The sequence below is a fragment of the Protomyctophum bolini genome (genome assembly GCF_963924005.1).
Source record: "Protomyctophum bolini genome assembly, chromosome: 23".
NCBI classification, from domain to species: Eukaryota; Metazoa; Chordata; class Actinopteri; order Myctophiformes; family Myctophidae; genus Protomyctophum; species Protomyctophum bolini.
The window spans coordinates 25562872-25590091 of record NC_137884.1 but is presented as its reverse complement, the minus strand read 5'-3'; the positions used below and the strand labels follow the sequence as shown (position 1 = coordinate 25590091).

Sequence of the window (27220 nt, the reverse complement as noted above, 5' to 3'; positions counted from 1 at the left end):
ACGCCTTGTGGAAATACCTTCCACGGCCCACTGGTCATATTTCCACTCCCGTGCGCTGTTTTTCTAATACCAGCAAATAAACAAAACGACGTAACCACTCACCGAAATAAAGCCTGCTAGACCTTGGTAAAAGTCTATTCTCGAACCATTTCCGGCAAAGCTTGAAATTGAACTTGACAACGTTCAAAATCCACTTCTGCTCCGCAGCTGGCGTACGCTTTTTCCTTGGCTGTTTTTCTGTCTTACACAAGCGGAGCAGCATTGTCTGAACTGCTGACACGCTGTCACAGGCATCTAAACTTATATTTTCACTCCTAAAATGTTAATATAAAACGGTATGTGTATGTAAAAAAAAAAAAGGGAGAGATTTCCAACTTTACAAGTAATTAAAATCGCGCAATTAAAAACAATATAACATGTTTACAATGTATTAGTTTGTGCTTAATCAAACAGTGCTTTACTGGCCTTGTTATGCAAGTGATTTTGGAGCGCATGCGGTGATGCGGCATATGTGATTATGATATTATTAAAAAAAGGCATAAATGGACTGCACGCCTTTATTATAAGTGACAATGACAAGCTTGCCTATTTGTAGTAAGTACTAGCAGGCTATAGGCGTAAGGGGCTTAATCATTCACCATTTAAATAAGTGCTTAGACAGGTTTTGACAGTTTTGACAGTTCAGATAAAAGCGAGATCATTTTCGGGGGTCGGGAGGACGGGACGTGCGTCGCCAACACATACCAGCACACATGCAAGCGGCAAGCCTTCATCCATATGTTTATGATTCGTTCATCAATGATCAAATCACTACATAAACGTTGATTATGACTGCCTTGACGACATGATAGCCTATCTCTCATGCAGGCATCACTGAGTCATCCACAGGACTTTAATATCACAGCAGTGCGCAGTATCACACCTTTGCCGTGCACTGCGCACGAATGGGTAAAATGTATATAGGCCAGCCTACAAACTAATTCCATTCATGGCGATGCGATGTCGATGTACGTGTCATGCAGGTACGTGCGTGGACATGACAGCAAGGCAAGCGAGGTGAGAGGGAAACAGACAGGGTAGGCCTACAACTTTATTTAATTCATGCAGGTGTTCGTTCTTTATTTATTTAACAAGTGTGTGTGTGTGTGTGTGTGTGTGTGTGTGTGTGTGTATGAGAGAGGTGGGTGAGGCGGGCAGCAAGGCACGGGAGAAACGTTTTTCCCCTGTAACCATGGTTCCCACAGGTCGTATTTCATGTGTTCAGTCGCAAAAACGAGGGCGAGGCTTGATTTCATAGGGCGTGCCAGATAGATTTCAGCCGTCACATTTATTAACGTCAGAACGAAATTAAGGAAGGATCAGCTGTTTGCGATCACTTTATAAATGCCGTGGCGACGTGGGTGTACTACGAAACCTGCACTCGAATCTGTGGCAGATTTTACACTCGATTGATAAATGAGGGCCTTAAAACTTAGGTCAGGATTGAGAAGGCGTTTTTAGAATCCTGAATGGGTCTGTTGAATTGAGCAATTGGAATATTGATGGAAGGACATAAAACCAGCAGTACTAGAGGTCCTGGAAGGACATAAAACCAGCAGTACATTTTCACAAAAAAAAAAAAGTATAGTGTAGACAGTAGATGGATTTGAGTAATTATGTAATTTGTTTTACTGGTTTGGTTTTACTCCACTGGCACAGACTGTAAATGGAAAACTACAGAAATCGACATCCATAAATTATCCACATATTGCACCATCATGCTGCACATATTCTGACCCAAGAGGGCCAAGACCATCACAAACAACAGTCTTTGTATCGAGTTGTGCTTGAAATGTAGGCCTACTGTAATTCTGCAAACTGTAAATAAATATTTAAATCAATCAAACAACAACCTCCTCAATCACCCAACAAGATGACATGCACAGGCACTGCATACATTATAGGCTAGTTAATCAATAAACGGGTATATGGACCTGCCTGGGTGGCAATGCATCACGTCCTCAGAACTCAGAATGGATCAACAACCACAAGAGTAGACTGTCTGGACCCTAGCTCTGGTCCAGAGCTATCTGGACCCCAGACCCAGAACCATGAAGCCAAGAGAAAGAAAGGGATCGGCCTATAGCCGCAATTTGCAACTCTAGATTTGTTATAATAATGGGATGAATCTAGAGTTGCAATACCCTCCATTGTCTCCCCACTCTGCGTTTGCGACCTGCTCGTCTTAAACGACGTTAAACTCACCAACATTACAGCTGTAGGGCAAGCTTGAATTATCCTCTTTCAATCTGCCGAACTTGTTTTTCATAACAATGCACCGTAGACATTGTTGTTATGAGATACTTTCTGTCAAGACATTCTGTGCAAGAGTTTGGAAGCACTCGTCGTATGTCACTGAACGGCCCTGCGTAACACCTGTTTCGAATTAGCACATAATGCAGGAGGCAGCGGCGCGACCAGTTAACAAAAACGAGTGCTTCCAAACTGCAACACTTAGAAAAAGAATCACCTGCAGAGGATGTCTTGACAGAAAGTATCTCATAACATGTCTAATTTTTATGAAAAACAAGCTCGGCAGATTGAAAGAGGATAATTCAAGCTTGCCCTACAGATGCAATGTTGGTGAGTTTAACGTCGTTTAAAGACAAGCAGATCGCAAACGCAATTGGATGAGATGGGGAGTCAATGGAGGGTACCGTATTGCAACCGAGTTGCAAATAGCGGCGTAGGGATCGGCCCTAGAATCAGTAGAATGACATGCGTATAGCAGGATAGAGAAGCAGAACCATAATAATAGAGAAGACATTGTTGCTGCCCCATATGTACATGCGCCAGCTGGCGTAATGAAAGTAAACGTGACTGTATAGTGTAGTGTAACCATGGTGTTGTTGATATAGTGCAGGAGAGCTTGCATCATTTCGTGTATACTTTTGTATTATCAATGGTGCTTCTTAATGTTATTATTTCTTACCTTTGTATTGTTGTGTCTCAGACAGTCTCACACAGAACTGTATCTTTCTAAATCAAACTGCTGTGCTGCCTCTGTGTGTGGGCGACCGACTACTAATTACTATAGCCTCGCGTCACCTGGCTTTCCAACATGGCCCGGGCGACTCAATAATGAAGATATAAATCAATGTGGAACTATACGTTGTGAGCTTGTATATCTCATTCTCCGCAGTAGGAGACTACAAATGAACGCATGTTGTCTATAGTTCTGTTTGTTTGGGACAGCTCGGAAACAGCAGCGTTTTGACACAGAGAAATGTTTGTGAAGGTTGAGGCTTGACAGAAAGCAGCCGTCCCTATGCTGCCCTCATGTGGAGAGAGCCTGCAGTTGCAACCTGTAGCCAAGCCTGACAACAAACAGCACAGATTGTTTAAACTTTAAAGGGATATTTCACTTTAAAAAAAAAGATTTACTGTTTTTAGACACATATCTGAGACCCTGTAGTGTAGATTGACTGTTTTTAGACACATATCTGAGACCCTGTAGTGTAGATTGACTGTTTTTAGACACATATCTGAGACCCTGTAGTGTAGATTGACTGTTTTTAGACACATATCTGAGACCCTGTAGTGTAGATTGACTGTTTTTAGCTGGATGTTCGCCTGTTGTGATGTGAATTGGGATGCCAGGGTTCCTGTATATGTGGATTATACGTTTCTAGCAATTAACACGGTAAAATCCTCAGTGTTTATTTAATTCATCAGAGTGCACAAATATAACCAAATGGACCCCTTTCGGTTACATTTGTACAGTTAGATTTCAATTAACATTGAGGATTTTTACTGTAACCAGAGAGTGAGTAATGATTGTGCTGGTTAAATCAGTCTTTCCCAAAATTACATTAAATCTGCCTCATTTGTGTCCGTTTCCTACAACATCTATATATATATATATATATATATATATATATATATATATATATATATATATATAAATAAATATTAAAGACATTTGAATAAATATTTAAAATAGCCGATTTGTAGATCGGCTATAGTATTTGTTTGTGAGTACATACAGGTTTAATGTTTGTTTTTAGTTCAGTGTTTGTTTTAAAAACGCCATTAGTACTACTAACGCCACTAACCCTAACCCTTGACAACGAAGGGAAAATGTACGTCATCTTGTCCCTAAACACAAACATTAAATGCCATTAACAATAAAGGGAATGTAATGTTTGTTTTACATCACCTATATAATCAACATGAGTTTTGATTACTTTAATATATTAGCGCCCCTCACTTCACACGGGTGTGATTAAGTTCTTACGGACCGTAAGAAATAAGTTCTTACGTAACCGTAACACAGACCGATGCCTAATCAAAGCCTCGGAGCACCAGCTGCGCCCGCTTGATTTACTGCCGTTTCCAGCATGACAGCCACGACGTAAAACACACACGCAATGTTCATTTACAGCCGAACAATGTTTATGTTTATTATAATCAAACATTGCTCTGAAAAGTGTTGTTGAAAACCTTTGAGCGAGAAGCTGGAGTTTAAAGTGTAACAACGCATGGTATGATGGTTACACATGGAAGTCATCTGGAAGTAGAACATCTTTCATTAAACTATTTTGTTGTTTTAAGCATTATGTTATACTTTAGCTATTGAAAAATAGCAGATCTATACAAGCTCATAGCGCGGCACCGCTATGAGCTTGTAGATCTGCTATTTTTTTTTAAAGCGTGAAAATGTTTGAATATATATTATTACAGAGTGAACATTTTAACTCAAGTCTTTGCTTCTGAGGGGTCCCTGGAACAACATATTTTCAGAGGGGGGTCGGTGGCCAATTACATATTATTTTGGGGTCCTTGACATGAAATATTGAGCACACAGAAACATAAGGGTTTTCAGGATTTTGAAGACATTTTTCAAATTTCGACGTCAGGCCAAAATGGGTTAGGAAAAAGACAAATCACACCCGTGTGAAGTGAGGGGCGCTCTCTGGTCACACTCACCCTGAACAGCTGTTCATAGGAGGGTCACACTCACCCTGAACAGCTGTTCATAGGAGGGTCACACTCACCCTGAACAGCTGTTCATAGGAGGGTCACACTCACCCTGAACAGCTGTTCATAGGAGGGTCACACTCACCCTGAACAGCTGTTCATAGGAGGGTCAGACTCACCCTGAACAGCTGTTCATAGGAGGGTCAGACTCACCCTGAACAGCTGTTCATAGGAGGGTCACACTCACCCTGAACAGCTGTTCATAGGAGGGTCAGACTCACCCTGAACAGCTGTTCATAGGAGGGTCACACTCACCCTGAACAGCTGTTCATAGGAGGGTCACACTCACCCTGAACAGCTGTTCATAGGAGGGTCACACTCACCCTGAACAGCTGTTCATAGGAGGGACTAGCGCCCCTCAAAGAAGGGTCATAGGAGGGTCAAAGAAGGCGTTCAACAGCATGAAATGTAAATATGTTTTTAATCAACACATTCACAACACATACTCAAATATAACAACAAATATAGTTATATAAGATAACAGCATTGTGACAACAGTGTTGTTTTGGGCACATTTCTATTTTAGTTTTAGTCAGTCTTTGGAATAAAACATTTGGCGGGCCTTGATGCGGTCGTAATGACTGTTTTTAATAATAATAATAATATATACGATTTATATAGCGCTTTTCTGGGTACCCAAAGTCGCTTTACAGAAAGAGGTACAGACATATTTATTAGAAAACTATTTAAAAAGGTTTAAAAGGTTAAAAACTAGAAATCACTGTTTTTACACAAAATAGCCGATCTACAAGCTCACGCTGCGACACACTGGACAACACTGGACAGCTTCTCAAAGTCTTTGTCTCTCAGGGCACGACTCAGGTGGAGAGAAGTGGATTGGGTGGATGTTTATCGGAGGTGCCGTGCCCCGTCGCGGTCCATTTGGTTCCATTTGAACCATCTGGACCCAATGCACACACACTGTGTGTGTGTGTGTGTGTGTGTGTGCGTGCGTGCGTGCGTGCGTGCGTGTGTGCGCGCGCGCGCGCATATGTTTCCTTGAGGTATGTGATTGTTATAGAATATAAATAGAATAGAAAAGCCAAAAACTAATGTTAAGAAAATAAGAGGATCTCGACCCACAGGTTGAGAACCACTGTGCTACTTTTACATGTCAACGACCCCAGATGACCCTAATGGCGACCCCAGATGACCCTAACGCCGGTGACCCCAGATGACCCTAATGGTGACCCCAGATAACCCTAACGGTGACCCCAGATGACCCTATCAGTGACTCCATGGAAACCAAAACATATTGATTATGTAAACACCCCCCCCACCACACCTGGTCCTGATTATTACATTATGATACAACACACTGTCTGTCTGTCCTCACAGCCTGTCTGTCTGTCTGTCCTCACAGCCCGTCTGTCTGTCCTCACAGCCTGTCTGTCTGTCTGTCCTCACAGCCTGTCTGTCTGTCTGTCCTCACAGCCTGTCTGTCTGTCCTCACAGCCTGTCTGTCTGTCCTCACAGCCTGTCTGTCTGTCTGTCCTCACAGCATGTCTGTCTGTCCTCACAGCCTGTCTGTCTGTCCTCACAGCCTGTCTGTCCTCACAGCCCGTCTGTCTGTCCTCACAGCCCGTCTGTCTGTCCTCACAGCCTGTCTGTCTGTCCTCACAGCCCGTCTGTCTGTCCTCACAGCCCGTCTGTCTGTCCTCACAGCCCGTCTGTCTGTCCTCACAGCCCGTCTGTCTGTCCTCACAGCCCGTCTGTCTGTCCTCACAGCCCGTCTGTCTGTCCTCACAGCCTGTCTGTCTGTCCTCACAGCCTGTCTGTCTGTCCTCACAGCCTGTCTGTCTGTCCTCAGTTCCTCACAGCCCGTCTGTCTGTCCTCACAGCCCGTCTGTCTGTCCTCACAGCCTGTCTGTCTGTCTGTCCTCACAGCCCGTCTGTCTGTCCTCACAGCCCGTCTGTCTGTCCTCACAGCCCGTCTGTCTGTCCTCACAGCCCGTCTGTCTGTCCTCACAGCCCGTCTGCTGTCTGTCCTCACAGCCCGTCTGTCTGTCCTCACAGCCCGTCTGTCTGTCCTCACAGCCCGTCTGTCTGTCCTCACAGCCCGTCTGTCTGTCCTCACAGCCTGTCTGTCTGTCTGTCCTCACAGCCCGTCTGTCTGTCCTCACAGCCCGTCTTTCTGTCCTCACAGCCTGTCTGTCTGTCCTCACAGCCTGTCTGTCCTCACAGCCTGTCTGTCCTCACAGCCTGTCTGTCCTCACAGCCTGCCTGTCTTCACAGCCTGTCTGTCCTCACAGCCTGTCTGTCTGTCCTCACAGCCTGTCTGTCTGTCCTCACAGCCTGTCTGTCTGTCCTCACAGCCTGTCTGTCCTCACAGCCTGTCTGTCCTCACAGCCTGTCTGTCTGTCCTCACAGCCTGTCTGTCCTCACAGCCTGTCTGTCCTCACAGCCTGTCTGTCTGTCCTCACAGCCTGCCTGTCTGTCCTCACAGCCTGCCTGTCTGTCCTCACAGCCTGCCTGTCTGTCCTCACAGCCTGCCTGTCTGTCCTCACAGCCTGTCTGTCCTCACAGCCTGTCTGTCCTCACAGCCTGTCTGTCTGTCCTCACAGCCTGTCTGTCTGTCCTCACAGCCTGCCTGTCTGTCCTCACAGCCTGTCTGTCTGTCCTCACAGCCTGTCTGTCCTCACAGCCTGTCTGTCTGTCCTCACAGCCTGTCTGTCTGTCCTCACAGCCTGCCTGTCTGTCCTCACAGCCTGTCTGTCTGTCCTCACAGCCTGTCTGTCCTCACAGCCTGTCTGTCCTCACAGCCTGTCTGTCTGTCCTCACAGCCTGTCTGTCCTCACAGCCTGTCTGTCTGTCCTCACAGCCTGTCTGTCTGTCCTCACAGCCTGTCTGTCCTCACAGCCTGTCTGTCTGTCCTCACAGCCTGTCTGTCTGTCCTCACAGCCTGTCTGTCCTCACAGCCTGTCTGTCTGTCCTCACAGCCTGTCTGTCTGTCCTCACAGCCTGTCTGTCTGTCCTCACAGCCTGTCTGTCCTCACAGCCTGTCTGTCTGTCCTCACAGCCTGTCTGTCTGTCCTCACAGCCTGTCTGTCTGTCCTCACAGCCTGTCTGTCCTCACAGCCTGTCTGTCCTCACAGCCTGTCTGTCTGTCCTCACAGCCTGTCTGTCCTCACACAGAGACACAGAGGAGTCAGACACAGAGGAGTCAGTGAACAACCAGAACCCAGCATAGAGCGGTTGAGTGAAGGTGGTCTGGAAGGTGTACAGGTGAGTCAGAGTGTCCTCTAACACTCTGTAGAAGGACAGAGTCCCAGCGGGACGGTCCAGATATACGGCTACTCTGTTGGAGCCAGAGGCACTGATAGGAAGGAAAGTCGTCTTACTATTGTGTATGACAGAGTAACTGTCACCATGCTGACCATGAGCACAGGACAGAACCCAGGACCGTTCATTCTCTCCAAGCTCACAGTCCAGACCGGCTCCTTTCCTACTGATGTCTCCGTCAGTCACTCCTATCGTAACCACTCCACTGAACTGTACCTCACTGTAGCAGCGTTCATCTAGACTCTCTGAACTCAGGACCTGAGGCCGTCCATCAAACCTGTCAGGATGGTCAGGATATGAATGACGCTGACCATCCTGACGGGTCACCTTCCTGTTGTTCTCAGACAGAGAGAGGTCACAGTGTGCTGTGTTTGTGTCCAGAGTGAGACGCTGGAAATCTGATGAGAAAACAACACAGTACACATTAAATACATCCTTCACTGAATGATACGTGCACGGAGCACAACCACACACACACGCACGCACGCACACACGCACGCACACACACACGCGCGCACACGCGCACACACACACACACACACACACACACACACACACACTTAAATAGCCAACGTATAAAATATGGATGAAGTGTTTAACCCATTTTTGGGCGGGAACCCTTTTTGGTGTTAGCATCATGTTATGCTTTAGCCATTGAAAAATAGCAGATCTACAAGCTCATAGCGCGCCACCGAGTGGCGCGCTACGAGCTTGTAGGTCTGCTATTTTTGAAAAACCCGAAGAACGACCCACGACCCACGGACCCCCTGGAACCCTCCACGGACCCCTGGAACCCTCCACGGACCCCTGGAACCCTCCACGGACCCCCTGGAACCCTCCACAGACCCCCTGGAACCCTCCACGGACCCCTGGAACCGTCCACAGACCCCCTGGAACCCTCCACAGACCCCTGGAACCGTCCACAGACCCCCTGGAACCCTCCACAGACCCCCTGGAACCCTCCACGGACCCCCTGGAACCCCCCACGGACCCCCTGGAACCCCCCACAGACCCCCTGGAACCCCCCACGGACCCCCTGGAACCCCCACGGACCCCCTGGAACCCCCCACGGACCCCTGGAACCCCCCACCGACCCCTGGAACCCCACAAAGACCCCCTGTAACCCCCCACTGACCCCCTGGAACCGTCCACAGACCCCCTGGAACCCTCCACAGACCCCCTGGAACCCTCCACAGACCCCTGGAACCGTCCACGGACCCCCTGGAACCGTCCACGGACCCCCTGGAACCCTCCACAGACCCCCTGGAACCCTCCACAGATCCCCTGGAACCCCCCACGGACCCCCTGGAACCCCCCACAGATCCCTGGAACCCCCCACCGACCCCTGGAACCCCACAAAGACCCCCTGTAACCCCCCACTGACCCCCTGGAACCCTCCACAGACTCCTGGAACCGTCCACAGACCCCCTGGAACCCTCCACAGACCCCCTGGAACCCTCCACAGACCCCTGGAACCCCCCACGGACCCCCTGCAACCCCCCACAGACCCCCTGTAACCGCCCAAGGACCCCCTGGAACCCTCCAAGGACACACACACACACAGTATCAGATGTACAAGCTCAAAGATCGGCACGCAGTGATGCGCTGTGAGCTTGTAGATCTGCTATTTTTAAATAGCCAACGTATAAAACATGGATAAAGTGTTTAACCCATTTTGGGCGGGAACCCATTTTGGTGTTGGCATCATGTTATGCTTTAGCCATTGAAAAATAGCAGATCTAGGTCTGCTATTTTTGAAAAATCGAAGAACCCCCCACGGACCCCCTGGAACCCTCCACAGACCCCCTGGAACCCTCCACAGACCCCTGGAACCGTCCACAGACTCCTGGAACCCTCCACAGACCCCTGGAACCCCCCACAGACCCCCTGGAACCCTCCACGGACCCCCTGGAACCCCCCACAGACTCCTGGAACCCCCCACAGACCCCCTGGAACCCTCCACAGACCCCTGGAACCGTCCACAGACCCCCTGGAACCCTCCACAGACCCCCTGGAACCCTCCACAGACTCCTGGAACCCCCCACAGACCCCCTGGAACCCTCCACAGACCCCTGGAACCCTCCACGGACCCCCTGGAACCCCCCACGGACCCCTGGAACCCTCCCCAGACCCCCTGGAACCCTCCACAGACCCCTGGAACCGTCCACAGACCCCTGGAACCCCCCAAGGACCCCCTAGGAACCCCCCCCCCACGGACCCCTGGAACCCTCCACAGACCCCCTGGAACCCCCCACGGACCCCTGGAACCCCACAAAGACCCCCTGTAACCGCCCAAGGACCCCCTGGAACCCTCCAAGGACACACACACACACAGTATCAGATGTACAAGCTCAAAGATCGGCACGCAGTGATGCGCTGTGAGCTTGTAGATCTGCTATTTTTAAATAGCCAACGTATAAAACATGGATAAAGTGTTTAACCCATTTTGGGCGGGAACCCATTTTGGTGTTGGCATCATGTTATGCTTTAGCTATTGAAAAATAGCAGATCTACAAGCTCATAGCGCGCCACCGAGTGGCGCGCTATGAGCTTGTAGGTCTGCTATTTTTGAAAAATCGAAGAACGACCCACGACCCACGGACCCCCTGGAACCCCCCAAGGACCCCCTGGAACCCCCCCAAGGACCCCCTGGAACCCTCCACAGACCCCTGGAACCCCCCAAGGACCCCCTGGAACCCTCCACAGACCCCTGGAACCCCCCAAGGACCCCCTGGAACCCCCCACAGACCCCCTGGAACCCCCCACAGACCCCCTGGAACCCTCCACAGACCCCCTGGAACAGTCCACAGACCCCCTGGAACCGTCCACGGACCCCCTGGAACCGTCCACGGACCCCTGGAACCCTCCACAGACCCCTGGAACCCCCCAAGGACCCCCTGGAACCCCCCACAGACCCCCTGGAACTGTCCACGGACCCCCTGGAACCCCCTAAGGACCCCCTGGAACAGACAGACAGACAGACAGACAGACTCACGTGTTGTAAGGAGTTGAGGTTTAGTCCAGTGTTCTCCTCCATGATTCACACTGTAGGAAGTAGAACAACAATGAATCAAGTCAAAACCTGCTGCTTAATGTCTCACATCGGCCTGTTTTAGTCCCACCAAATATTTACTAAACACATTTTGTCATCATTCTCCCACAGACTCTGTCCAAACATCACACACATTGGTACCATATCTCTGTGGTCATGTGATTAAGACTCTGTCCAAACATCACACACATTGGTACCATATCTCTGTGGTCATGTGATTAAGACTCTGTCCAAACATCACACACATTGGTACCATATCTCTGTGGTCATGTGATTAAGACTCTGTCCAAACATCACACACATTGGTACCATATCTCTGTGGTCATGTGATTAAGACTCTGTCCAAACATCACACACATTGGTACCATATCTCTGTGGTCATGTGATTAACACGTATCTCTCAGATTTGGATTAGATTGAGGAACAAAATGCTCTCTCTCTAGAACCATGGAACATAGACACTATCTACTGTATATTAATCTATGTTATAGAACCATGGAACATAGACACTATCTACTGTATATTAATCTATGTGATAGAACCATGGAACATAGACACTATCTACTGTATATTAATCTATGTTATAGAACATAGACACTATCTACTGTATATTAAGCCATGTTATAGAACCATGGAACATAGACAATATCTACTGTATATTAATCTATGTGATAGAACCATGGAACATAGACACTATCTACTGTATATTAATCTATGTTATAGAACATAGACACTATCTACTGTATATTAAGCCATGTTATAGAACCATGGAACATAGACACTATCTACTGTATATTAATCTATGTTATAGAACCATGGAACATAGACACTATCTACTGTATATTAAATCTCTGCTAGAATGAACCATGAATCATATGGTAATATGATATGATAATATGGGAAACTGCATTTATAAAGCGCTTTACATTACAATGTAGTTCACATTCACCCACCGATGGCAGAGGAAAACATGCATGCTCATCGGGAGCTGTTAGGGGTTCAGAGAGTCTTGCTCAAGGACACTTCGACATGTAGCAGCCAGGAGGAGCCGGGAATTTAACCTGGAACCTTTGACGGCCGCTCTACACAAGTCTACTCACTTGACAGTATCCAGGGCAGCAGACAGCTTCTTCAGAGCAGAGTCTCCTAAGTGGCTGAAGTTCAAGTCCAGCTGTTTCAGCTGGGAGGAGGGGTTGGAGGTCACAGCTGAAGCCAGAGAAGAACAGCCTTCCTCTGTGACTCCACAGCCTGACAACCTGCAGAGAAATACACATTTAACAAAGTGCTGTATTGATGTTCAAGTAGAGATCCACACAGAGAGAACACACATTCTTTACCCCAGGATCTGCAGTCCACACTGTGGACTCTTCAGTAACGCAGAGAGCTGGAGCAGTTGTGATTCCTGCAGGCAGATGAAACTGAGGTCCAATTCTTTCAGATGGAGAAGATTAGAGCTGAGAGCTGAGAGCAGAACTTCAAATCCTGTCTGTGTGAAGGTACAGCCAGCAAGTCTGTAATTACACATGAAATATCTGGACTGAATATCACAGTTTTGCAGTTTTGGACCCCAAGAGATGGAAAGAGAAGGCAGGCAGGGATAATGTGAAGTAAATCATCATAATCTTAATCTTCCAACATAGGAACTGTGTGTGTGTGTGTGTGTGTGTGTGTGTGTGTGTGTGTGTGTGTGTGTGTGTAAGTGTGTGTGCGTGCCAACATGACTACATACTGTAATCACTGTACCCCATTAGTTCACATAATGATAATTCCCTAGCAGCCATGATGGATCACATATTGTAGTTACTGTACCGTAGCATTGATAATGATAATCCCCTAGCAGCCATGATGGATCACATATTGTAGTTACTGTACCGTAGCATTGATAATGATAATCCCCTAGCAGCCATGATGGATCACATATTGTAGTTACTGTACCGTAGCATTGATAATGATAATTCCCTAGCAGCCATGATGGATCACATATTGTAGTTACTGTACCGTAGCATTGATAATGATAATCCCCTAGCAGCCATGATGGATCACATATTGTAGTTACTGTACCGTAGCATTGTGATGTGAGAGTGTGAACTAGACAACACAAACTCTGACCATATTATTATTCTAATCAGTGGGATATCATGATGTCAACTTTATTAACACTCTTATTAAGAATCAAACTATAAATAATAAAACAGAACTAATGTAAATAATAAATAATAATGTGACCTCAGTATCTCCAGATGACAGTTTGGACTCTTCAATGCAGCAGAGAGCAGGTCCATGGATGGATCCGTTATCTTATTATAACTGATGTCCAATTCTCTCAGATGTGAAGGATTAGAGCTGAGAGCTGAAGCCACAATCTCACAATCTGCCTCTCCGAGTTGACAGCCAACAAGTCTGTAAATGTAGATGATGTAAAATCAGTGATCATCAACATGGATTAGATCAAATTCATGTTCAATGAAATGAACTATAAAGTGTAATGTAAATGTACCAATGTGTAGTTGGTCAGATATTTACAGGTCATATAAGAACAGTCTAGATGGTCAGATATTGACAGGTCATGTTTCTATGTCAGTCGTTCTTCGATTAAAATAGCAGACCTACAAGCTCATAGCGCGCCACCGAGTGGCGCGCTATGAGCTTGTAGATCTGCTATTTTTCAATAGCTAAAGCATAACATAATGCTAACACCAAAAGGGGTTTCCCGCCCAAAATGGTTTAATACTACATTGATTGATCTATGAATGTTCTCTTATTTTTTTTTTCTTTGTTCTCTGTGAGTGTCAGTCAGTTCCATTTAGGCAACACACACACACACACACACACACACACACACACACACTTTGAGACCCGATTATTATTATAGTAATTAGGTGTGATGGTAGATTGATTCTAACAGGTTTTCTATCCACATGACTACTAACCGAGCCTTTCTGCTGTTCCTCACAGCTGGGAGTAGTCTGGATCTCCCCCATTCTGATGATGTGTCGTATTGCTGCAGGTCAAACTCCTCCAGAACCTCCTCTGACGTCAGCAGCATGAAGGCCAGAGCTGAACACTGGCTCTCAGACAGTTCTGTCTTTGATCTGTCCGCTGACTTCAGGTACTGTTGGATCTCCTGATGTACTGAGAGGTCGTTCATCTCCATCAGACAGTGGAAGATGTTGATGAATCTGTCAGGAGAGAGACTCGCATCTTCCATTTTCTTCTCCTTCAGGTTGTTGATGACTCTCTGGATGCTCTCTGGACTGTTCTCTGTGTGACCCAGCAGGCCTCCTAACAGACTCTGGTTGGACTCCAGCGAGAGGCCATGAAGGAAGCGGACAAAGAGGTCCAGGTGGCCGTTCTTACTCTTCAGGGCTTTTTCGCTGGCTCTCTGCAGGAAGTCCTCCAAGGAACTGACATCATCTCCCAGGAATGTCTTCAGTACCTTCATGTTCTTCTGTGTGAAACAGTGCATCAGGTAGACTGCAGCCAGGAACTCCTGGATGCTCAGATGAACAAAGCTGTAGATCTTTCTCTGGGATTGAACGGTCTCTTCTTTGAAGATCTCTGTGCACACTCCCGAGTACAGCGCGGCGTGGTTCACATCGAGACCACACTCTTCCAGGTCTTCTTGGTAGAACATGAGGCTGCCTTTCTCCAGATGTACAAACGCCAGCAGGCACAGCTGCAGAAGAACATCCCTGTCAGTCTCGCCATACTTCGTCTTCATCTTTTTTATCATGAGCGATATGAAGAGGCTGAACATCCCGGTCAGGTTCTTGGGCATCTGTCCTCTCTTGCCTGTCTTCACCAGGTCCTCCACAACGGTAGCGGTCATCCAACAGAAGACTGGGATGTGACACATGATGTGGATGCTCTTTGATGTCTTCATGTGTGAGATGATGGTGCTGGCCAGCTCCTCATCATCACTGAACATCTTCCTGAAGAACTCCTCCTTCTGGGGGTCTGTGAACCCTCGTATTTCTGTCACCATGTCAACGCATTCAGGAGGGATCTGATTGGCTGCTGCAGGTCTGGTGGTTATCCAGAGGAGAGCCGAGGGGAGCAGATTCCTCTTGATGAGGTTCGTCAACAGCAGGCCCACCGATGATGTCACCGTGACATCAGAGATGACGTCATTGTTGTCGAAGTCGTCAGAATTGACGTCGATGTTCTGGAATTTCAGCGGAAACCTGCTTTCGTCGAGACCATCGAAGATGAAGCCAACTTTCCAGGCAGCGAGCTCCTCTGCTGTGACCTTCTTTAACGTTGGATGGAAAACATGGATCAGTGAGAGAAGACTGTGCTGCTCATCTCGGACCAAGTTCAGCTCCCGGAATGCGAAGAGAACCAGGAGATTGATGTCTTGGTTCTCCAAACCTCTCGCCCAGTCCAGAGCGAACTTACGCACGGAGAATGTCTTCCCGATGCCAGCGATGCCATTGGTCAGAACTCTGCTGCTGGGTGTGTCTCTGCCAGGGAGGACGGTCTTAAAGATGGAACGGCACTTGATTAGGACGTCATAGAGGGTCTTCATGCTGGAGGCGGTCTCAAGCTGCCACACCTCATGTTGCGGATTAACCCCTTTACTCCCTCCCGCTGATAGGTGGAGGTCTGTGTAGATGTCGGAGAGGGAGGAGGGCTCTTCAGTGACGTATGCCACATGTTCAAGACCGTCCAAAGTGACCCTATAGACCTTTAAATACTCCGGCAGACGGACATCTGATATGAGGAGACAATTAATACATGTTAAACATTATGCTTCATTTACAACTTTACATTGAACAATCCATAGCATTAGAACTATGTATATATCCTACAGAAAATCTGAATTTGTAAAAGAAAAAAAGGAGAGAATTGGCTAAAATAAACAACATTGGATGGTTTTTTTAGTCTAAATGTATGTGTTTATCATCAGTATTTGTATTTGGACAATGAGACAGGAATACAACGTGTATATTTAATCTGATGAGTCTGCTGCTGTTTAAACATTTCATTCATTGAAATAAAAGGTTGGTGTAAAATGTGTCCAGTCTTACTGTGTCCAGGTGTGGTTCGACTGGATGTCTTCTGTCCAGGTGTGTTTCTGAATGTCTTCTGTCCAGGTGTGTTTCTGAATGTCTCTCTGTGGAGATGAAGACAATAGAACATATATAGATGAAGACAATAGAATATATACATATAGATACATATAGATGAAGACAATAGAATATATACATATAGATACATAATTGTATCTAACGGTTAATTTTCCAGCCGGGTAGCCGATGGCCCTAACCTAAATGTAATATGCATGTATAGGCTACAATAATTAAAGTTGGTAGACGAATGCTATACATTTATTCATGCTCATTTTTAAAAGACAAACTAAATGTTGTTAAAGCAACATTTAACAATATAAATAAATAGTTGTAGGCTTAATCATCAATAAACAACACATCGCATCTGCGCGTCTACAGTACAGAGGTCCGCCGGTTCTAGTCCAAAACATAAATAAGTCCAGTCCAGATCTGAGCAGCCTATAGCCTAACTATAAAGCCACTGGACGCATCATGGGCTGAGCCTTTTTTAATTATTAACCCATTTTAGGCGGGAACCCCTTTTGGTGTTAGCATTACGTTATACTTTAGCTATTAAAAAATAGCAGATCTACAAGCTCATAGCGCGCCACCGAGTGGCGCGCTACGAGCTTGTAGGTCTGCTATTTTTGAAAAACCGAAGAACGACTGACATAGAAACAGCTTTTTCAGAAAACTGTAATTTTCAAACAGGCATTTTTAGAATCTGATCTCAGGTCAGAATGGGTTAAGGAAGATCAGCATGCATGTCACCGTGTTCTGTTTCTTGACTTTTCGCTGACGAGAAACCCCTCAAACATGGATAGCACATGGCTAACTTGATAGCCGTAAGCCGTGCCAGTGTGGGGAGACGGAGTACAACAGAGAACTTTGGGACATGTGTGCAACATGACAACTGTTTTGTACAGTATTGTACAGTGACAACTACAGTCTCTGTAATGTTTATGTTGTACTATTACTAAAAACAATCTAAAATAAACGGTCGGCTAACCGGCTAGCCGGTTACCCCCTGACATCGGGTATGGGCTCTGATGACGCAGAGGAGAGAACACGCCCCCAACGCCCAAAGCGGGAATCGAACCCAGGACCTTCTAGCTGTGAGGCGACAACACTACCGGCTGTACCACTGTCCCCCCTCTTGGTTTTATTTTTGATAAAGATTTTAAACTTAATAAACAAATCAGCTCCGTCGTTAAAACTCTCTTCTTCCAATCATCGCCACGGTCAAATCCTACCTCCCCCTAAAAACAGCTGGAGATGGTTATCCATGCTTTGATTTCATCAAGAATAGATTATTGCAACTCTTTGTATATTGGCATCGACCAGGCGTCACTCAGGCGTTTACAGCTAGTGCAGAACACAGCTGACCGCCTTCTCACCGGCACTATAAAATATGTTAGTGTATATTGTATAGTGTTATAGAGTATATTGTATATGTTAGTGTATAATATATTGTATAGTGTTATAGGGCCTGATTCACAACGGCGTTTACGATGATAACATGACGTGAAGCTAGCGGAAAGGCATTTACGTGGATTTCCCACATTAATTTGGAATTCATGGAAATGGCCGTGAACTTGACGCTCACGTAGGTTGGTCGGAAACTCCGTCAAATCCTACGGGAGGTCTTTAGGTGGCGGAGACATTTGCGGAAGCATACACTTGCCTATAGATTTATTCAGAAGGCTTTAGTCTTCATGCTGAATCAATAAATAGTTCCCAAATCTCAGATAAAATATGTAGGCATGTGTCCCCAACATATTGGTCGATCAGCACAAAATAAATGATAGCCTATATAATAAAAGCCGAGTGCACTTGTATGCCTAAATGCATGCATTTCCCATACAGAAACTTCCCCTGCAAGCCCGACACCTTTTTATTTATTCATTAGGATATTACTATAGCATGCGCGATTGCGCTTCTCACTCGACAGCTTTCTACTCGCAGTGCAACGCGTTGTGAGCTTGTAGATCGGCTCTCGCGCATGTTAAAAAACAAACTCACAATTATAATAAGAACATAGGCTTATCTGCATTCTGCACTACGAATCCAACATTGTTTAGTGTAGTAATGCCTGCAGTAGGCGGCAGGCCTATTGAAATTGTTTTGTTACGGAGCACCTTGAGTCAGTTGACTGTCGGTCGGTGTGTGTGTGTATGTGTGTGTGCAGGGTGTGTGTGTGTGTGTGTGTGTGTGTGTGTGTGTGGGGGGGGGGGTGGGGGGGCAGACAGCAGCGTGCTGCCGATCCGATTCACATTGGAAAATGAATAGGGCTATATAGCCCTATATAAAAAAATAGAAGACCACATTAGCCTAATGAATGGCATCAGCGCGTTTGAAAGCCGGCCAGTCATATCATAGTTTTAAGCCAGCTCACCTCCACTCGCGCTTGTTCGCAAATATGAAGGACAGACTTTATAATCATATTGATATTGATCACATGCATGGATGCCACACACAGAATAGTTTAACTCACTGGATAAACTCACTGGATTATAATTTCTTAATTCTTCAGACAAGAGGATCCCAATTATTCACTTATGAATGTATAGGCTATAGCCTACTGTTCTTTATCGCGCAAGCCATGCCCCCCTCCCTCTCTCCTCTCTCTCTCTCTCTCTCTCTCTCTCTCTCTCTCTCTCTCTCTCTCTCTCTCTCTCTCTCAAAAGACGACTTTTGCATTGACATATATCCGATATTTTAAATATCGGATAGCCTATGTTTTACCTCTGACTGCAAAGGTGTGAGTGCAGCACCCGCCTTGGTCCCGAACTTAATTCAATAAATTATAATTATATCGCTTCAGCAGCGGAGCACGCACCGTTGTACCTTACAACGGTGCGTGCTCCGCTGAAGCAATAGAATTATAATTTCCATTGGTGTCCTTTGATGGATTGATGTCAGTTTGTACATATATAGTAGCCTACAGTGGTAATATACAATGGTGCAAAAACGACATAACATAAAAGCCCTAACTGTCCTGCTCCTACATGTGTAGAATTATTACATTAATAGAGTGCGGGCTATATTCATAGCAGTGACCGCGGCTGTGAAGCCGCATAGTCTGCGGCTGCAAAGCCTTTTTTCTTTTTTTGACAGACCAAACTGCTGTCTGCTGAGTCATGCTTGAAGCCTTTTATGGTGCGATATGGGGCGTGGATCAATGCAAATGAGGTTGTCGGGTGCTTTTCCGATCACTTTGCACGCGCTGCATTCAGTATGACATACACCTGCGATACGCCAGCGCACCTGTGGTACACACCGCTCTCTGAATAACACGTCATCTCAACGTAGCTTGATCGGACGGATAAATACGATATCTGTTTCCGCCACAGTGTAACGGTGGCGTATTTCTTTTTAATGAATCAGGCCCATAGTGTATATTGTATAGTGTTATAGTGTATATTGTATATTGTATAGTGTTATAGTGTTATATATATTTATAGGAGGGTTGACATACTGTGAATCAGGAGGTCCAGGTTCGTTACTGAATGCAGGAGGATTTCCTTTAGACCTGTCACTCTTCACAGACAGAAGGCTGGGAGTTGGAGACACTGCTCTGTGGTGGACACTTCTGGAATCATACAGACAGAAATAACAATACATAAACAACAGAGACAGTGAATAATACTACTAGAAATAATACTAAGTAAATAACAGACAGTAATTAGCATAACAGTAGCTTGTATTCCATGTAGTACAAACGGTGCAATGGAATGATTTGCCCAAGGAGATAAAGACAAGTGCCTCTCTAAACACTTAAAACTTAGGTCAGGATTGAGAAGGCGTTTTTAGAATCCTGAATGGGTCTGTTGAATTGAGCAATTGTAACAGTTTTCTCCTTAACACATTCCTACCAGGATTACTTCATGCTTTTGTGAGGGTACCTACCCTAGGGGACACAGGGAGAACATGTGAGGGTACCTATCCTAGGGGACACGGGGAGAACATGTGAGGGTACCTACCCTAGGGGACACGGGGAGAACATACAAACTCCACACAGAAAGGCCCTTTCGCCAACCCTGCCTCGGGTATGGGCTCTGATGACGCAGAGGAGAGAACACGCCCCCAGCGCCCACAGCGGGAATCGAACCCAGGACCTTCTAGCTGTGAGGCGACAACACTACCGGCTGTACCACTGTCCCCCCTCTTGGTTTTATTTTTGATAAAGATTTTAAACTTAATAAACAAATCAGCTCCGTCGTTAAAACTCTCTTCTTCCAATCATCACCACGGTCAAATCCTACCTCCCCCTAAAAACAGCTGGAGATGGTTATCCATGCTTTGATTTCATCAAGAATAGATTATTGCATCTCTTTGTATATTGGCATCGACCAGGCAACACTCAGGCGTTTACAGCTAGTGCAGAACACAGCTGCCCGCCTTCTTACCGGCACTATAAAATATGTTAGTGTAAATTGTATAGTGTTACAGTGTTATAGTGTTGTATATATTTATAGGAGGGTTGACATACTGTGAATCAGGAGGTCCAGGTTCGTTACTGAATGCAGGAGGATTTCCTTTAGACCTGTCACTCTTCACAGACAGAAGGCTGGGAGTTGGAGACACTGCTCTGTGGTGGACACTTCTGGAATCATACAGAAAGAAATAACAATACATAAACAACAGAGACAGTGAATAATACTACTAGAAATAATACTAAGTAAATAACAGACAGTAATTAGCATAACAGTAGCTTGTATTCCATGTAGTACAAACGGTGCAATGGAATGATTTGCCCAAGGAGATAAAGACAAATGCCTCTCTAAACACTTAAAACTTAGGTCAGGATTGAGAAGGCGTTTTTAGAATCCTGAATGGGTCTGTTGAATTGAGCAATTGTAACAGTTTTCTCCTTAGCACATTCCTACCAGGATTACTTCATGCTTTTGTGAGGGTACCCTAGGGGACACGGGGAGAACATGTGAGGGTACCTACCCTAGGGGACATGGGGAGAACATGTGAGGGTACCTACCCTAGGGGAAACGGGGAGAACATACAAACTCCACAAAGAAAGGCCCTTTCGCCAACCCCGCCTCGGGTATGGGCTCTGATGACGCAGAGGAGAGAACACGCCCCCAGCGCCCAAAGCGGGAATCGAACCCAGGACCTTCTAGCTCTGAGGAGACAACACTACCGGCTGTACCACTGTCCCCCCTCTTGGTTTTATTTTTGATAAAGATTTTAAACTTAATAAACAAATCAGCTCCGTCGTTAAAACTCTCTTCTTCCAATCATCGCCACGGTCAAATCCTACCTCCCCCTAAAAACAGCTGGAGATGGTTATCCATGCTTTGATTTCATCAAGAATAGATTATTGCAACTCTTTGTATATTGGCATCGACCAGGCGTCACTCAGGCGTTTACAGCTAGTGCAGAACACAGCTGCCCGCCTTCTCACCGGCACTATAAAATATGTTATAGTGTAAATTGTATAGTGTTACAGTGTTATAGTGTTGTATATATTTATAGGAGGGTTGACATACTGTGAATCAGGAGGTCCAGGTTCGTTACTGAATGCAGGAGGATTTCCTTTAGACCTGTCACTCTTCACAGACAGAAGGCTGGGAGTTGGAGACACTGCTCTGTGGTGGACACTTCTGGAATCATACAGAAAGAAATAACAATACATAAACAACAGAGACAGTGAATAATACTACTAGAAATAATACTAAGTAAATAACAGACAGTAATTAGCATAACAGTAGCTTGTATTCCATGTAGTACAAACGGTGCAATGGAATGATTTGCCCAAGGAGATAAAGACAAATGCCTCTCTAAACACTTAAAACTTAGGTCAGGATTGAGAAGGCGTTTTTAGAATCCTGAATGGGTCTGTTGAATTGAGCAATTGTAACAGTTTTCTCCTTAACACATTCCTACCAGGATTACTTCATGCTTTTGTGAGGGTACCCTAGGGGACACGGGGAGAACATGTGAGGGTACCTACCCTAGGGGAAACGGGGAGAACATACAAACTCCACACAGAAAGGCCCTTTCGCCAACCCCGCCTCGGGTATGGGCTCTGATGACGCAGAGGAGAGAACACGCCCCCAGCGCCCAAAGCGGGAATCGAACCCAGGACCTTCTAGCTCTGAGGCGACAACACTACCGGCTGTACCACTGTCCCCCCTCTTGGTTTTATTTTTGATAAAGATTTTAAACTTAATAAACAAATCAGCTCCGTCGTTAAAACTCTCTTCTTCCAATCATCACCACGGTCAAATCCTACCTCCCCCTAAAAACAGCTGGAGATGGTTATCCATGCTTTGATTTCATCAAGAATAGATTATTGCAACTCTTTGTATATTGGCATCGACCAGGCGTCACTCAGGCGTTTACAGCTAGTGCAGAACACAGCTGCCCGCCTTCTCACTGGCACTATAAAATATGTTATAGTGTAAATTGTATAGTGTTACAGTGTTATAGTGTTGTATATATTTATAGGAGGGTTGACATACTGTGAATCAGGAGGTCCAGGTTCGTTACTGAATGCAGGAGGATTTCCTTTAGACCTGTCACTCTTCACAGACAGAAGGCTGGGAGTTGGAGACACTGCTCTGTGGTGGACACTTCTGGAATCATACAGAAAGAAATAACAATACATAAACAACAGAGACAGTGAATAATAATACTAGAAATAATACTAAGTAAATAACAGACAGTAATTAGCATAACAGTAGCTTGTATTCCATGTAGTACAAACGGTGCAATGGAATGATTTGCCCAAGGAGATAAAGACAAATGCCTCTCTAAACACTTAAAACTTAGGTCAGGATTGAGAAGGCGTTTTTAGAATCCTGAATGGGTCTGTTGAATTGAGCAATTGTAACAGTTTTCTCCTTAACGCATTCCTACCAGGATTACTGCATGTTTTTGTGAGGGTACCCTAGGGGACACAGGGAGAACATGTGAGGGTACCTACCCTAGGGGACACGGGGAGAACATGTGAGGGTACCTACCCCTAGGGGACATGGGGAGAACATGTGAGGGTACCTACCTACCCTAGGGGACATGGGGAGAACATTTTTTTTTACAGTCTATGATTTAGCCCCATGCTCGAATGCCCCCGCCCCCTGTCAAAATCAGCTAAAATCCCTAAAACTAAAGAAAGCAGCAAATGAAAAAAAATGAACACTCATCTTTTACTTTATCTAATAACAACCTAAAACATCAACCTTGGATGAAAAAAACTATAGTTGTCCTTTAAGTTTTAATATTGCCAACGATTTAAAAACAAATCCATTATTATTATTATTTGAGAACACAGCTGACCGCCTTCTCACCGGCACTATAAAACGTGAACACATTACTCCATGTCTGCCCCTCCCCATTAGATCTGCTCAGATAGATGCTTTAGAAATAAAGTTTGATTTGACTTGGAGTACACAATTCAGACACCAGATGGAGTTCATGTTTCAACCTTTGATCAGTAGAGTGGTGTCCATCTTTGAAGTCAATAAGTCCATGCATGGACGAGTCACTCTTCATGGAGACACAGCTGGGTACAGGAGAGACTGCTCTGTGATGATCAACCCTGTTACAAAGAGAGGATCAACAGGATTTATAGACAATCATATCAGGCTTGGCAATTTCATAGTCTAGGAAGTTCTACTCAAACGTGATTATTCTTAGTTGAAAACAAACAAAAAGCATATAAAGTTAAACCTAAACATTCAGCTGTAAACATTGACCACAGCTATTTCAGTTATATAAGTTATTTAAAATGTCAACTTTCTCACCCTAAATGAAAACAAAACTGAAATCATATGTTTTTTTTACCACCATCCGACCATAATATCCTTTAGCTCCCTGGGTGTGTTAAGTTCTAACATCCACCCATTTCCTAGAAATCTTGGTTTTATTTTTATCTAAATTTTTATCCCACGATTTTCACCCGGTGTCAATTATCTAATTTAATCCTGGGCACTACACTTCCTCTGCCAACCTGGGAGAGCAACGGACTGACCTCATGCTTCCTTCTATGCATGAGGAGTGCAATCTGCTTCTTTTCACCTGACAGGCTGTTGGTTGTGAAGGAGTTCATGTTTCAATCACCCGTCTGGTCAATTCAAATTCAAACCTTTGATCAGTAGAGTGGTGTCCATCTTTGAAGTCAATAAGTCCATGCATGGACGAGTCACTCTTCATGGAGACACAGCTGGGTACAGGAGAGACTGCTCTGTGATGATCAACCCTGTTACAAAGAGAGGATCAACAGGATTTATAGACAATCATATCAGGCTTGGCAATTTCATAGTCTAGGAAGTTCTACTCAAACGTGATTATTCTTAGTTGAAAACAAACAAAAAGCTTATAAAGTTAAACCTAAACATTCAGCTGTAAACATTGACCACAGCGTTATTCCGACAAGTTCCTTTCCTCTCCATCAGGCCCCCCCGGCTGGCAGGGGGAGGTCGTTTAGAGACCAGGATTACTGCATGTTTTTTGTGAGGGTACCTACCCTAGGGGACATGGGGAGAACATGTGAGGGTACCTACCCTAGGGGACACGGGGAGAACATGTGAGGGTACCTACCCTAGGGGACACGGGGAGAACATGCAAGGGTACCTACCCTAGGGGACATGGGGAGAACATGTGAGGGTACCTACCCTAGGGGACACGGGGAGAACATGTGAGGGTACCTACCCTAGGGGACACGGGGAGAACATGTGAGAGTACCTACCCTAGGGGACACGGGGAGAACATGCAAGGGTACCTACCCTAGGGGACACGGGGAGAACATGTGAGGGTACCTACCCTAGGGGACACGGGGAGAACATACAAACTCCACACAGAAAGGCCCTTTCGCCAACCCCGCCTCGGGTATGGGCTCTGATGACGCAGAGGAGAGAACACGCCCCCAACGCCCACAGTGGGAATCGAACCCAGGACCTTCTAGCTGTGAGGCGACAACACTACCGGCTGTACCACTGTCCCCCCTCTTGGTTTTATTTTTTATAAAGATTTTAAACGTAATAAACAAATCAGCTCCGTCGTTAAAACTCTCTTCTTCCAATCATCACCACGGTCAAATCCTACCTCCCCCTAAAAACAGCTGGAGATGGTTATCCATGCTTTGATTTAATCAAGAATAGATTATTGCAACTCTTTGTATATTGGCATCGACCAGGCGTCACTCAGGCATTTACAGCTAGTGCAGAACACAGCTGCCCGCCTTCTCACCGGCACTATAAAATATGTTATAGTGTAAATTGTATAGTGTTACAGTGTTATAGTGTTGTATATATTTATAGGAGGGTTGACATACTGTGAATCAGGAGGTCCAGGTTCGTTACTGAATGCAGGAGGATTTCCTTTAGACCTGTCACTCTTCACAGACAGAAGGCTGGGAGTTGGAGACACTGCTCTGTGGTGGACACTTCTGGAATCATACAGAAAGAAATAACAATACATAAACAACAGAGACAGTGAATAATACTACTAGAAATAATACTAAGTAAATAACAGACGGTAATTAGCATAACAGTAGCTCGTATTCCATGTAGTACAAACGGTGCAATGGAATGATTTGCCCAAGGAGATAAAGACAAGTGCCTCTGTGACAGCTGTTGGCTGTTTTGATTATGTTTGATTAATGATTATAAATATATATAGAGCTGATGCCATCATATCTATATATATTTATTAGTAGGCTTGTTTAGCAGGTACTGGGTTATAGGAGGAGCGCCTATTATGTTGCCTGGTACTGGTTGTTGCTTCTGTCCCCTGCAGGTGCTGAGCATTGTTGTCCCTAATGTGTTGCCGTCCTGAGGAGGGCCTGGCTTGGAGCCTGATCAGCCCTCGGATTGGTCCTGTGGCAGCTCAGGCCTTGCTTCCTGCACTATAAAGCTCACTCTCTGTCTGGACTTCGGGGGGTGGGGGGGGAACACTGCTGCGTGTGGTGTGGGAGCACTCCAGCGTGTGGCCTTCCCTCCAGCCGACTGCTTTTGTGTTTCGTGTCAGGTTTAGTTGTAGTTCCATTTGTCTGTGTGTTAGGTTGTGTCGTTTGTTCATCATCATGTAAGTCATTCTATAATTCTGGGCTCACAGAGCCATTCTGTTTATCATTCTGTCCACCATTTTGTCATGCACTTAAGCCACTTTGTTATTTATTCTGCTGTGAGTATTAAACCAAATACTCTTTTATGAGCCGTGTTGTTCTTTCATACATGTTACGGGCAGTAAAACCCCTAGACTTGAACCGTTTCGTAACAGCCTCTCTAAACACTTAAAACTTAGGTCAGGATTGAGAAGGCGTTTTTAGAATCCTGAATGGGTCTGTTGAATTGAGCAATTGTAACAGTTATCTCCTTAACACATTCCTACCAGGATTACTTCATGCTTTTGTGAGGGTACCCTAGGGGACATGGGGAGAACATGTGAGGGTACCTACCCTAGGGGACACGGGGAGAACATGTGAGGGTACCTACCCTAGGGGAAACGGGGAGAACATACAAACTCCACACAGAAAGGCCCTTTCGCCAACCCCGCCTCGGGTATGGGCTCTGATGACGCAGAGGAGAGAACACGCCCCCAGCGCCCAAAGCGGGAATCGAACCCAGGACCTTCTAGCTCTGAGGAGACAACACTACCGGCTGTACCACTGTCCCCCCTCTTGGTTTTATTTTTGATAAAGATTTTAAACTTAATAAACAAATCAGCTCCGTCGTTAAAACTCTCTTCTTCCAATCATCGCCACGGTCAAATCCTACCTCGCCCTAAAAACAGCTGGAGATGGTTATCCATGCTTTGATTTCATCAAGAATAGATTATTGCAACTCTTTGTATATTGGCA

At 45.7% G+C, this 27220-nt stretch overlaps 1 protein-coding gene across 1 annotated transcript; it reads right to left on the bottom strand.

Annotated features, from left to right (window-relative positions):
* Positions 1-7004: 7004 nt before the first annotated feature.
* LOC308310703 (NLR family CARD domain-containing protein 3-like) lies at positions 7005-21013 on the bottom strand. Its single transcript, XM_080757085.1, has 9 exons — positions 20897-21013; positions 19883-19996; positions 16384-16469; positions 14284-16066; positions 13580-13753; positions 12691-12864; positions 12454-12609; positions 11297-11346; positions 7005-8699 (listed from the first exon to the last, which is right to left on the bottom strand). Exons 4-9 carry the CDS (start codon positions 15879-15881, stop codon positions 8092-8094), a joined length of 2760 nt encoding a protein of 919 aa, XP_080613211.1. The 5' UTR covers positions 15882-16066; positions 16384-16469; positions 19883-19996; positions 20897-21013; the 3' UTR covers positions 7005-8091.
* Positions 21014-27220: the final 6207 nt, after the last annotated feature.